Below are 14593 nucleotides of genomic sequence, written 5' to 3' on the forward strand. Positions count from 1 at the left end.
CTGTAAAGTGAAAATTCGCCAATACAAATTAAAATTGGTCCCCATTTTATAGGGCCAAAGGCGAATTTTCAGAAAATCACTCTATAGACCACATTTATTATCCAATCGATGAAAAAAGTACCATGTATGTACCTTGTAAGCAATAAACAGCACTGAACAACTCATAGGGCCATTATTATAAGTTTTCTTTTACTATTGGATGTATTTGAAAACGCAAAATAAACGAATTTGAAGACATTAAAAATATAATTTTCACATTTTAATATTATTTTAACCGGAACGCTAAAAAATCTGATCAAAAAATCCAAACTATAACCAAAGAAAGCTTATTTATAATAATGGGGGTTAGTGAGTTTGCTTGGTTAACATTAATTATGCTATGTAGAAATGTTTACAGCACAGCAGAGCACAGCAATCGTTTTTCGATTTCATGACTATGCTATGTGCTATGCTACTTTTATGTTCGTAGCATAGCACAGCAACAGTTTTCGTTTTTGTTTTTGAAAACAGCATATCATTCGTTTTTGATTTTGATGACTAAGTCCATATTTACATTAGGCAATTTTCCTTGCGGCAATTGTCAGTTTGACGGAGAGAGAGGTGAGGCATATGGTAACCCTTTGCCTTTCAACACCCTCTCTCACCCACAAACGGGCAATTGCCGCAAGGAAAATTGCCTAATGTAAATATGGACTATGCTATGCTATGTGCTGTGAAGATTTCAGAAGCACAGCATAGACCATGTGCTATGCTACTTTTATGTTCGCAGCACAGCATAGCAACAGCATTCGTTTTTGATTTTGATGACTATGCTATGCTATGTGCTGTGAAGATTTCAGAAGCACAGCATAGACCTTGTGCTATGCTACGTTTATGTTCGCAGCATAGCACAGCAACAGTTTTCGATTTTGTTTTTGAAAACAGCACAGCATAGCAATAGCACTCGTTTTTATATTTGATGCTGTGGCTATGTGCTATGCTGCGTCACTTTCACAGCGCCAGCATAGACCTTGTGCTGTGCTGTGAAAAACTAGCAGCAAATTCAAACACTGTTTTTCACCACTACCACTACAGTCAAGTAAATCCCACATACCATGGCCCAATAATAGGTCCTCCATCAAGCGAATTCAAAGAAAAACGAAGATTTTAAATGTCAAAATTCATAAACAGAGGCGAAACAATCTTTGAGGCGAATTACTTTTCTGTCAATTCAGGTAGATACATACAAAACATTTTCCGAGAAAAATTTGTTACCGTAGTTATTTTTGTTTGACGAAACAGAAAATACCATCTAATCGAACTTGAACTGCTAAAATAAGTTATTGTAAATTAAATTCTCATACAAACACAACAAATGTTGACATTTTACGTGTACAACATTAAGTTTATTTGTTTTCTTTTTTCGAGATACATCTACCTGTTTCTATACAGTTCGACATTTCAATACCTCACAGCGAATTCAAATGACAAATATGAATTTTGACAGCTCAAATCGAAATCATCTGATTTTGCCGGAGGACCTATAATTGGGCCATGCCACATACATACCACCCGTATATCCCACTAATGTCAACCAAAAACAAATTCGTATATTCTCCCGTCTTCGAATGGGGCATACAATTGCAACACACCAACATCTTTTAACCAAAAATACAGACAACAGATGCCAGAAATGCGGGGATATCTCCTCGGTTCAACACTTACTTCAATCTTGCACCTGCCTATTACAAACGCAACAAAAAATACTTAACAACAGCGGAATGGAAATGCTAAAAACCCCCAATGCCGACAACATCAATTCTATCTATAACTTTATATCTTTTACAAAAATTGTAATATAACTGTCTCACAACTAATTGCATTTATCATAACACAAATTGTATTAGCTGATGTCCTATGTAGCCAATGCTATTTTCTCTGAATATTAATCTAATATTTACTATAAGTTTAATACGAATAATAAATAAATAAGTTTACATTAAATTCAATCACATTTCATTTTTTCTCGTTCCTTTTTAAACTTGCCTCTTGCGTTTATAAAAGGCAACAATGAAAATAATGTCAAATACGAAAAATATAAAATTAATTGCCTGAGAATTGCCGGTACGAGCAATTTTTTTCCATTTCCAATAACGTGCATCTTCTTTACATTCCGTCATTCTAACGATATTCGTCGCTAATGCTTGGTTTACATTCGGCGTCGTTTCGTGATTTCGAAGGCGTTTCGTGATTTCGCGCGGAATCAAGCAAAATTTATCATGATTTCGCATACAAAAATGAAATCATCTCATTTCGTGATTTCAGCAAAATCAACATCGAAATCACAGTACTTATGATATACAACCCTGTTTTTGCCTAAAATAGTACCAAAAGTTGCAACACTTTTCACGTATCACAATAAACAAGGTAGATGGTCAATTGCAACAAAAATTTTGATTATCAAAATGTGTAAACAATGTGAAAAAATATTAAGTTACTTTGTTACAATGATATTTTCCATTGTGTTCTCGTACTTTTTTAATGGTAATCAAGGCACATTAAAGAAGGTAGCCGACTCGTATCAGCTGATTGAATATGAAATGTCAAATAAAATGTTTGTAATTGTGAAATGTAAACAAACATCTTGTTCTGATTGGCCGAAGCTAAATCGCTGCAAATTTAAGCGCCAAGGCGAATTGATTCTCTTTACAAATTTTGACGTATTATGTTACGGCAAAAGTTGCCTTGTTGTAGCAATTCGAATCGGCTACCTTCTATATTTGCATTGATGGTAATGTTAAAAAAGAGCGAATTGTCAAAAACTTCTTCCCCATACAAATTTCTTAAAAAATACGGGAACGGAAAAATGACGGAAATTGCAGAAACTCCAGCAGAAATGTCAAAATCAACGTATCAGCTATCGTATTTAGATGTCAATGAACATGCTGCTAGTTTCTACTAGGCCAAAATTGTATGACAGAAAACAGGAGAAGAGGGTGTTTGTTATTCAGCGCTGTGTTTAAAGAGAACTGCAAGTCTTGATAAATTTCGGAGTACGGGAACGTATTTGTAGCACTAAACGGGAAAACTACGGCAAGTAGCAATATTTTGCACGTTCTGAACACAACCAAAATGTATTATTATGATTTCTCAACGATAAAATCATTTTTTTATTTTTTTCATTTGTGAGTATTATACACAATTAATACTATATATAGATAATTTTACGATAATTTTCGAAATAAAGCAGTAAAGTTCTATATTGTCGTTTTTTATGACTAATTCAATTTACAACAGCTTGTTTTGAAAATTCATGTTCGATCAGCTGCGCATATGCATCTACCTTGATAATTGTGATATGTTTGAAATCAACAAAAAATAAGTATAAACACCGGGGTGTATTTTAGGATTTCGTGAAATCCAGTGGATTTTGGAGCGTAAATGTAAACTTGGCATAATATTCTTGTGTCGATAACTTTGAGTTACAGAATAGCACTTTCGGTATTTCAACCGAACATTTTCGTTTATTAACGATCAATCGTATTGTAGTATTTTTCCATCGTATTGTAGTATGTCTTTCATATCGAAAGATTTTAAGCCAGGTTCAAGTCCAAGCCAAGAAATCTATGAATTGCAATGGAAGACATCGTAGTGCAATAGTAAACGCGTCCACCTTGGACTCAGAAGGTCTGCAGTACAAATCCTGGCAGTGGCCATCATGGAAAACTTCTCTACAAGTGGTGTTATAAGACAGGGATCATGGTACAATTAGAAAGGTAGATGCATCGGCGAATTGCTACAACAAAGCAACTTTTTTTGTAAAGTAAACTGTAAAATTTTCGCCAAATTCAATTCAATTCAATTCAATTTATTTTCATAAATGGGAGCCTAGCCCATAGGGCCAAGAGCGGTTCCAAAAGCTACAAAACACAAATGGTATCTTGCTGTCTCTTTTTATCGCTTGTGTTTGCCTATAAAGTGCAGACATGCTATCTCTTACTTACCGAATCATATGGTTCATGGTACAATTAGAAAGGTAGATGCCTCAGCCCAGCTGATCGAATCTAAAACGTCAAAAAACTATGAATTCGCCATGAAAAATCAAAACAAAAAACCATATGATTCGGTAAGTAAGAGATAGCATGACTACACTTTTGCCAAGCGATAAAAAGAGACAACAAGAGACCATTTGGCGAAAATTTTGACAGTTTACATTACAAAAAAAGTTGCTTTGTTGTAGCAATTCGCCGATGCATCTACCTTTCTTATTGTACCATGATATGGTTTTTTGTTTTGATTTTTCATGGCGAATTCCCAGTTTTTTTGACGTTTTAGATTCGATTAGCTGGGCTGAGGCATGGCCCAATTATAGGTCCTCCGGCAAATTCAGATGATTTCGATTTTAGCTGTCAAAATTCATATTTGTCATTTGAATTCGCTGTGAGGTCATGGTAGAATAAGAAAAGGTAGCAGCAATACTCTCTGCGAAAATTTATGCATTTAGTGGAATGATGTGGAAACATAAAAATTGAAAATGTAACGAATTTTCATTCATGTTTTCCAAAATATTGAACCAAATGTGAAAAATTATTAATTTTTTAAATTCCAATAATTTTTAGACATTTCCTTGTTTTGTTTACAAATACAACTGGCAGTAACGTTACAAACAAAAACAAATTCCTTTGTGTGTGAGGTATTGAAGTGTCGAACTGTATAGAAACAGGTAGATGTATCTCGAAAAAAGAAAACAAATAAACTTAATGTTGTAAACGTAAAATGTCAACATTTGTTGTGTTTGTATGAAAATTTAATTTACAATAACTTATTTTAGCAGTTCAAGTTCGATCAGCTGGTATTTTCTGTTTCGTCAAACAAAAATAACCACTGTAACAACTTTTTCTCGGAAAATGTTTTGTATGTATCTACCTGAATTGACAGAAAAGAAATTCGCCTCAAAATTTTTTTCGCCTCTGTTTATGAATTTTGACATTTAAAATCTTCGTTTTTCTTTGAATTCGCTTGATGGAGGACCTATTATTGGGCCATGGTCTGAGGCATGGTACAATTAGAAAGGTAGATGCCTCAGCCTAGCTGATCGAATCTAAAACGTCAAAAAACTAGGAATTCGCCATGAAAAATCAAAACAAAAAACCATGGTACAATTAAAAAGGTAGAAACAACGGCGAATTGCTACAACAAAGCAACTTTTTTTGTAATGTAAACTGTCAAAATTTTCGCCAAATGGTCTCTTGTTGTCTCTTTTTATCGCTTGTGTTTGTCTATAAATTGTAGACATGCTATCTCTTACTTACCGAATCATATGGTTTTTTGCATGGTACAATTAGAAAGGTAGATGCCTCAGCCCAGCTGATCGAATCTAAAACGTCAAAAAAACTATGAATTCGCCATGAAAAATCAAAACAAAAAACCATATGATTCGGTAAGTAAGAGGTAGCATGTCTACACTTTATAGACAAACACAAGCGATAAAAAGAGACAACAAGAGAACATTTGGCGAAAATTTTGACAGTTTACATTACAAAAAAAAGTTGCTTTGTTGTAGCAATTCGCCGATGCATCTACCTTTCTTATTGTACCATGAGTGGTTGATGACATGGTACAATAATACAGGTAGCATTATCAAGCCAGCTGATGGTAACATAATGTGTCAATTGCATTGAACTGATGTCAAATTTTGACATCTTATGTTACCAACAATTTCCGTTGCGGCTACCTGTGTATTTGTACCATGGTTGATGAGACGTCAACGAAAGCACACAAGCATGGTACAATAATTCATAGGTAGGCCAGGTATGAGAATCGCCAAAAAAATACAACCCTGTCGCTATGGCTTAAAACGTCAAAATTTTTTTGATGTAGTAGTATTTTTTTTTTTTTAGTAGTATTTTTTTATTTGAGTCTTCTTCTTTTCGGTAATAAGTATATACATAGCGAATGGTTGACAAGCTAAAATCTTAGAACTATTGTTGTCTTGTTCTATACTACAGTGAATTAATGAAATTAATGCTACATGCGAAATGTGACAAAGCGTAATGAAAAATAAATAAACAAATTAATAGATGTAAACATAAGGCTTGCTCACGGCCTCAACAGTGACGATCAGAGCAAATTTGTCTGAAATAATAAATAAATATATTAACACTTAAAACTAAATAACAAAATCGAGCTGTTCAATACAATAACAAACAGTGTTTATGTAGTATTAACTAGAAAATAAAAGTTGTAAATATCACAGATAAGGATAATTAGCGATAGCTCATGTTAATTGAGCTGTAAAATATTAACAGTTAAGAAAAGTTGTGCATTTGATTCGAGTAGTTACACTATATATTAACTAGATGGGTTAACTTAAAGAACGTACTATCCTCTATGGGATCCAGGTACTGATGTCTTGTAGAATTGTGGCAGTGTGTAAGTTTCCATATCGTTGTTAAGAGGCTCATTCAGCACACCAACAGGCGATAAGTATTCTGTGTCGTTCCAGGAAGAATATTTTTCCATGTCGTATATTATGGACATTAGTGGGTTTTCGTGTGTGGCTAGCCCTTCTACAAATTTCCGAAGATGATATTGCGCGTACTTACAAAATGGAACAACGTCAGCTGCGTTGTAGATGTAAGTATTTGAAAATTTTTTAATTTCATTTTCATAATGTTTATTGACGCACTTTCTCAGTATCTTCCTTTCTAGAATCTCCAATTCGTTGGCAACTATTGGCGATATAGAAAACCAGATCGGGATTCCGTAGGCTAGGATGGACCTGATTGCCACTTTATACAGGAGAAGTTTGGTTCTCTGCGGTAGGTGTTTGTTATTTAATATATATGAAAACCTCGCTAATATGCCTTTCACTTTCTGCAATGTAGAGCGAACATGCGGATTAAATTTTAGCAGATTATTGAAGTTCACACCAAGATACTTAATGGATGAACAAAATGGTATATCAACTCCATCTAAGGACAATTTCAGTGATTTGCTTTCAGGAACGACGTATCTTGGGCACTTCCCTGAGGCATTGCGTATGCAAATTGCAACGGACTTAGATGCGTTGATTTGAATTCCCCAACTCTTGTAATAGTTGTTTATTCTTTGTAGATGTGCAGCGGCAAAATTTAATGCGTTTGCAGGTGAAGGACTATGGGCATAGATGAGACAGTCATCTGCATACAAAATGGCTTGGGACTGACGACCGATGTGTGGAAAATCATGCAAAAATATGTTGAAGAGAAACGGGGCAAGTATACTACCTTGCGGCACACCACTCTTCACATCTCCCGTTGTGGAATTTGTATCTTTAATCTGTACCATGAACTTACGGGTGTTGAAGAAACTTTGCATGATTTTTACAATGAAGGGATCTATACCCAATTGAATCATTTTATATAGAACCCCGATGTGACAGACCGTGTCAAATGCTTTTTGTATATCCAGGGATATGGCCACGGTGCAACTTTTCCTTCTTAGATTTGTCGTTATGTCGTGGTGGAATTTAAGGAGAGCGTGATGAGTGGAATGCCCTCGTTTGAAACCAAATTGGAAATTTGAAATTGCATCAAGAGTAAAACTGTTTTCAATTTTCTCTTTCAGAATCAGTTCCAAGATCTTGCCGATATTTGATAAAAGAGAGATAGGACGGAAACCCTCAACATTGTTACTGCATCCTTTCTTCTTTATGGGTATAATTTTGGCAACTTTCCATTGCGTAGGAAAATATCCATTATTGATGCAGTTATTAAAAATGCAGGTAAGTAGGTTGACTGTGGAATCTGGAAATTTCCTGATGATAAAGTTGGAGACCCCATCAGGACCACAGGATTTCTTTGAGTTTACGTTTACAATAATGTTTCTTATTTTTTCAGGGGTGACAAAATGGTATGTATCAGGATTTTCCAGCGCATTATAGTCGTCGTCAAAAGTATATATGTGAGGGGATGTTGGATTGATGCAGGATGACACCGTAGAATTAAGATCGTTAAATGAAACAGTTGGTAAAACGTCTTGATATAATGAAGAATAAAATACTTGAAAACGACCGGCAATTTCAGAGGGGTTTGAAATAGTGTGGTCACCATCTTGAATCTTATGGCAGCAAGCTGATTTATTTTTCCCTGTGAAGCGGGATATTTCTTTGAAAGCAAATGGACTGGGCTTTATTTTCTCCAACCTCTTGTTGAAATACTCTGCAGACTCAATGTTTATGATTTCTTTGATGATTATTTTTAATAACTGTATTTGTTTGGATAAAATGGAATACTCATGGCTTATTCGATTTCCCGTGCGGTGAAAAATCTTCTTGAGGTCCTTTTGCCATTGATGTTTTATCCTTTGATGAATGATAACGGATGAGTATACAAAGAAGAAGAAGAACGAAATGTTGAAATGAAAACAAAACAGAGTTGCATTTTTGATCAATAATAAATATCAACTCTGCATGTCAACACGGTTTTGACAGATTAAGCCATAACAAAAAAAATGTAATCAGCTGTTAGCTGTGGCCTACCTAGGAATTATTGTACCATGCACACAAGCATGGACGTACGTAATGTTTTCTTTATGTTGTACTTGAATAGAGCTTGTAAATTAGGATTAAAAATATTGTTTGTTATTTAAAATTAATTTTTTGATCTGACAATATTAAAAAAATAAATAAAATCTATTAGAAACAACATTTTTCAATTTTGTGCTCAATCGGAGAATAAATCTGGTACTCTTACCACTACAGGCACACATATTGTTTTGTGCGTCCCTGTCATAACCCAGCAAACCAAATGTCTGATGTCCGACACGTCTGAACAATTTCGGAAGCAAAGTCGTTCAGGGGCCTAATTACGTGATTCGATTCGATCGAGTATTTGCTCGTGAAAAAGATTTCGACACGATAAAAAAGCGGCATGACGAGATTCGATCGAAATCGTTGATCGAATGTTTCGAGAGTAACCGGTAATCGAACTATGAAAACCTATGTGTACTATAGGGAATATTATGAAGGTAGATGTAAAAAAGGTGTTTTTTGAAAGCAAGAACAAAAAACAAAACAAAATTATGAATGAAAAATGTAAATATTTGTGGAATTTGTTGAACAATACATTCAATAATAATTTCGGAATGAAGTTGTGCTATGAAAAAAAGGAAATTATTAATTCTTGCAAAATCTTTTTAACATTGTTGTAACGGATTGCTGATACATCTACCTTAATAATCCTCTCTCAAAATAAATGAGAGAGAGTTTGGTGGATGTTTTGCATTAGCCTCTCTGAGAGAATATTTCCTTTGGTAAACAACGGGGGATGAAATGTTTAAAATGTACTTCCCTTATACAATAAAGGCTATTAATATTAAATATTTTTTTTTCAGAAATGCTTATTTTTCAACTTATTTTTTAACGACTGCAAAAGTAATTTTTGGTTAATGATTGCATGCATTTTAATTCTAAATTTATCACAATTTCTCAAAACGACTGCAAAGGACTTTTCCCAAATTCTCTTGTTATATTGTCTAAAAAATGCTGCCAATTATTTACTAACATCGTTTTTTTTTTTTTTTTTTATTTATTACTCGATAATTTTACTCGATAACGAATGTTGTCATCCCAACTTTGAGTACTCAGGTCGAAACAACTCGATATCGAATCACATAATTAGGCCCCAGGTCGAAACAACTCGATATCGAATCACATAATTAGGCCCCAGATTTCGTTCCGATTTCTAAACGATTTTTCGGAGAGGAAATAGTTCAGATTTTCGGAAATGTCGAAAAGAAATTTCCTTTCCGAATTTCCCAAGGATTTTCTTCAGATTTCGTTACGAAATCGATTCGATGTCGCTCCGACGTTTCGTTCCGAAATTATGTCAACCACTTCATACAACTTTCGTTAAGATATCGTTACGATTTCGGATCAGATATCGGACGTATGTCCGAATTTTGTTCCGATATCGGTACGATTGGTTTGCTGGGAAGACACGCCGATAAAAAGTAGGTCCAATATCACTGTGCCAATATGAATCGACGTAGACTCATTGATGTGATATGGTAATATACATGTAATCGACCAAGGATCGTCAACTCAAATGCCCTTTTTTGGAAACCAGGGAAATCACGAACAAGTCAGCCGTACTATCACAACAACAACAATAATTTTGATTTGTATTTTATTCATATATTAAATATATGTATGTATGTATTATAAATAAGTACAGTTATAAATTAAAAAGTATATTAACTAAAATCACAAGAATTTGCCGTTGTGTTGTTGTGTTTGCGTTCCTTTTTCTTGGCTTCGAAAATTGCTAGAGTGATTGCCTCTATCAAATCATCCTTGATACTTTCACTGTTAATCGAATTAAGCTCCAATTTTATAAAATTACAAAAAGCTTCATTTCTTTCCAAACTAGAAGTCTTATTGGCACTGGATACTTTTTGTAAAGCAATCTCTGGTGTTTCATGTTCGCTTTGTTTTTGATATATGCTGCGATTTGACTCCTGAATATCATTCTCTACTCGACTTCGTTTAATAGGTTGTATTAGGGTTGGTTTGTGGTCATAGATTTGTGATGACCCATTAGAGTCCTCAATTTGTGGAGAGTTTTGTTCCTGAAAAAATAATTTTAAGAAATATAAATTTGTCTATAATTGCACATTGAAATAAACTTTTTACTTACAAATGATGTAAAATGTCCCTCATCTGTATTTAGCATACTCATTTTTCTATCTTGATTGGGAGATGTATCGCTTTCCAGCATTTGGGACATTTCAAAAGCGTCTTCAAGCTGGGAAGAGTTTTGATCCTACAATTGAAAAATTATTTTTGTTACATGCTCAATATGTGAAAACAAGATTTTTTTGGGAATGAAAAATATGTTCACATTGACAATAAGCACAGAGTAACACGGATTTTTAATTCCCTACGTAATGATTTGAAGAGTTTCAGTGTTTCACCAACTTCTTTCGGTAAAAAACTTCTTCGCCACTTAGGTTGATTCTTCTTTGATGAACGTTAGCATTTTTGTCATTCATGAGATATTTTATCTCAGTTAATTTTTATAAAGTTATTTTGTTTATTATTATTTTATAATTATTCCTTTTATTATTTTATTATGTCTTTAATTTTTTTATAATTGAACCGCCCAGTGCACACATTGATTAACTCCATAAAAAAGTTGAGAAAAGCAATGATGAAATGTATGCTTGCCATTGTATATCTGTATATTTGATATTGTTTATTTGTAATTTAAATGTGCTAATCTCTATTATTCATGAAAGTTTAATATAAAAAGTTGTGACTATATCAGGGGATTTGACATTTAAATTTAAGATTTTTCAAAAAGTGGAGTTAATCGATGTATGTATGCACTGAACGACTCATTTATGGCTTTTTGATATTGCTTTTAGAGTAGTGTTAACATACTTAAAAGTTGTATTTTTTTATTCTGTTACATGCGGTCCGATGGTTTAAATTAATAGAAGGTTGTCATATTAATTAAAATACATAAAATGAAAATCACCAGTATTTAAAAATAGTATAATGAATCTGCAACAATTTTAATCAAAAAATCATAATTTTTAAGCATGTAATATGTACTTACATATAAATCAAAATTGTCTTTCCTTTTTTTCGCTCTACTTGTTTTACTAGGACGTGGAGTAGGTGCATCGCTTTCATGGATTTGTGATGACCCACAAGAGTCTTCAAGCTGTGAAGAATTTTGTTCGTACAAAAATAACTTTTAAATACACATCGAATACAATTGCATGTTGTGACATTAATAGGCCAAATGGCTTCTTTGCAACATATGTACATATAAACAAAAATTAATAAATAAATTTTTGAATCAAAATTCTTACATAAGAAATGTCATGTCCTTTTCTCGAATGCACAAAATTTTTTAAGAATTCCAATTGATTGAACCAGTAGGCATTTGGAATATAAACATCATCTCTCTGTTTTGCTTCTTTAATTCTGGTTATCTCCCGCGTATACTGTCCGCGTAAATACTGTATTTTATACTATTAGGTTTAAAATAAAAACAAATTTAAATAATTAATAAATTAAATATCAAATTTAAACACAAAGGAGTAAATTAATGTACACACATACTGACCTTTACATCGGCTGGTCCAATTAACTTGTTAAATGTCTTCAATTTTTTTGCAATTGCGTTGAGCGCATCATACCTCGAACGTTTGTTGTGGTAATATCTGTTTTTTGGATTGTAAAGGCATTCATAATTTTCCCATAGCTCAATTAATTTCAGTACTGCTTCTTTTGACCAATCTAACTGCAACATAATTTAATAAAGATTATTAAGGTTTACAGCCCTTAGGTCGTAAATACAAGTCCTACTTTAATATGAACAATATCCATTTTCTTTAACATAATTTATTTTTCCCAACAATAGTATTTTTGTCTGTTTTTATCGCGCAAACCAACGCTTGTATTCTCACATCTGTTTTACACTTTCAATGTTTCTGTACAACTATTACGTATGAAAAAATTTGACATACATGACATACTACATGAGTATGTATGTACGTATGGGCAAACATTTATAGGTACATACAATACATCCATTTGTGAAAGTCGTATACAAAAACAGATGTGTGTACAATTCGTTTACTTTAACTAACAACATACATATGTATGTATATACCTGCTTAATTTTGTAACTGCATTATTCGTCATGGAAATAAATAGCAGCTGTTTAGAATGCTAGTACGACGAAAACCTAACAATATGTTAATGTTCTAGGAAACAAATATACTGTACGGAAAATGGAGATTTAAAAAATACGTGGTATACACACATGTAGCACATATGGACATATGGGATACATAATGGCCTCTTTTCACGATATATAAAATAACATATCGTGCAAAGATGTCATTAGCAAATTAATACATAAATATGTAACTACATGTGTATGTAACAAATAATAATAATAGAATAACCCTCATTATTACAAGTCTTCTTTTGCTATAGTTTGGATTTACCAAACAGATTTAAACAGATTTATAGCATTCCGGTTAACTTAAAGTTAAAAGTGATGATGGAATTTCAGGGAGGAGCTTCTTGTCATTAACTTTCAATGTGAAAATTATACCTATGTTTAATGCCTCCAAGTTAGTTTATTTTGCATTTGCAAATCCATCAGATAGTAAAAGAACAAATGTAATAATGAACCTTAGACTTATCACCTACCTTAATTGCCGTCAATAAGTCTCTTCTATAACTACTAGCTTTACGTGGATTATCCTGCAATTCATCTTTTACAAATGGAGCCGGTTCTTCATTCGCATACAATTCCTCCGAATAATCCCATTCTTCATTTTCCTTCAACAAGAAATGTTCTCCTCCTTTGACCATGTCTTGGGAATTGTTTACACTGCCATTACTCTGGGCAGAGGAAGTTACTTCGTTTTCTCCATTTTTACAATTATTTCTTTCGACGCTGGTATTGAAATTTGTAGTAATATGGAAAGTTTTCACTTCAGTAATCTTCGAATTCATTTTATGGTCCTTTTTTGTTTGCTTATGTTCCGACTACACTTTTTTATTCCATGTAGGTCTGTCTTTTGTGTTTAATGTTGTGCACCACGATTTTTTGCAAATAAAGGATCTTAGTTCAGGTATGGTCCTTATCCTTATGGTGATGATAAAGAAGAATGTTTTGCTGGTTACTTTGGAAGTGAAACGAATTGAAATATACGAACAACTTTGAAGGGAATGGGAATATCCGATAAAAATGAGTAACCAAAACAAAACTGTTTAGAAATAATTGTCCCCATGAAGTTGTTTAGAAGGAGGAAGAAGAGAAATGTGAAGAAACAATGACAATGTTGTCAATATGACAATGACAATGTTGTCAATATTATGTGGTGCTAGTTGTGCAACTTTGCAAAAAAGCGTTCTCAGTAAAAACATGTGGCCTGTTCCCGTACTTTATAAAGTGGTAAAAGTCGTAAAAGTTGTTAAAGTCGTAAAAGATTTTCATATAAATTTTGTGTATGGGAACGCAAAATGTGTAAAAGTGGTAAAAATTGTAAAAACTTTTTAGTTCTAGAACAGAGCTAAGTTTAAAAGCTTCAAAGGTAGCAAGGCATATTTATACAAGGTAGAAGTGACAATCAGCTGTATTCTTACTTTTTTTTGTAAATTTAGTTTTCAAAATGTAATAGGGTCTGCCCATGAAATTTGAAATTTCGAAAGTTGCTACCATAAAATACTGCTTTTCATCCTAAACGTGTACCAAAAATTACCCACGAGAGTTCTAAATGCTTTATATATGATTCAAATTTGTTCTATTTTAGAGGATTTTCAAAAAGTATTTATGTTTTTCCTAAAACCATTTTTGGAACGACCCTATTATTCAATATTTTCTTTGACAATTATTTTTCAATAACAACAATGTTGTTTTTGTAAATTTGTTAGTTGTTGTAACTCATGCATTTACCTTATATAAAGTTGCCTTTAAAGGTAGAAACACAATGAAATCCGCCGCTTTATCACGCTCAGTTTCTTGTAAAAGACTAAAGGCAAAGTACTGCCTAATTTAAATTAATTAGACAGCATTTGAATTAGGTAGTACTTGGTCTGAAA

General features: G+C 33.2%; 1 protein-coding gene and 1 long non-coding RNA gene across 2 annotated transcripts; one reads left to right on the forward strand and one right to left on the reverse strand.

The window, feature by feature from the left end:
* Window positions 1–5754: 5754 nt before the first annotated feature.
* LOC141393072 (uncharacterized) lies at window positions 5755–8666 on the forward strand. Its single transcript, XR_012409992.1, has 8 exons — window positions 5755–6411; window positions 6485–6615; window positions 6676–6800; window positions 6867–6938; window positions 7096–7234; window positions 7588–7744; window positions 7860–7988; window positions 8046–8666. It is a non-coding gene; the product is annotated as an uncharacterized lncRNA (long non-coding RNA).
* Window positions 8667–10134: 1468 nt separating this feature from the next.
* Window positions 10135–13847, reverse strand: LOC141394606 (uncharacterized). The gene is made up of 6 exons (XM_073969290.1): window positions 13196–13847; window positions 12099–12275; window positions 11842–12003; window positions 11583–11690; window positions 10659–10784; window positions 10135–10590 (listed from the first exon to the last, which is right to left on the reverse strand). Exons 1-6 carry the CDS (start codon window positions 13502–13504, stop codon window positions 10216–10218), a joined length of 1257 nt encoding a protein of 418 aa, XP_073825391.1. The 5' UTR covers window positions 13505–13847; the 3' UTR covers window positions 10135–10215.
* Between the last annotated feature and the right edge of the window lie 746 nt (window positions 13848–14593).

Source organism: Musca autumnalis, unplaced genomic scaffold (assembly GCF_047663935.1).
Source record: "Musca autumnalis isolate F117 unplaced genomic scaffold, ASM4766393v1 scaffold_2, whole genome shotgun sequence".
NCBI classification, from domain to species: domain Eukaryota; kingdom Metazoa; phylum Arthropoda; class Insecta; order Diptera; family Muscidae; genus Musca; species Musca autumnalis.

What these genes read in the sequence shown, in the direction of transcription:
- LOC141394606 (XM_073969290.1), bottom strand. Translation starts at nt 13,504, where the DNA reads ATGAATTCGAAGATTACTGAAGTGAAAACTTTCCATATTACTACAAAT. An exon ending in ACTTATTGACGGCAATTAAG is followed by an intron (nt 12,276 to 13,195) that starts GTAGGTGATAAG and finishes ATTATGTTGCAG; the next exon opens with TTAGATTGGTCAAAAGAAGC. An exon ending in TTGGACCAGCCGATGTAAAG is followed by an intron (nt 12,004 to 12,098) that starts GTCAGTATGTGT and finishes TAAACCTAATAG; the next exon opens with TATAAAATACAGTATTTACG.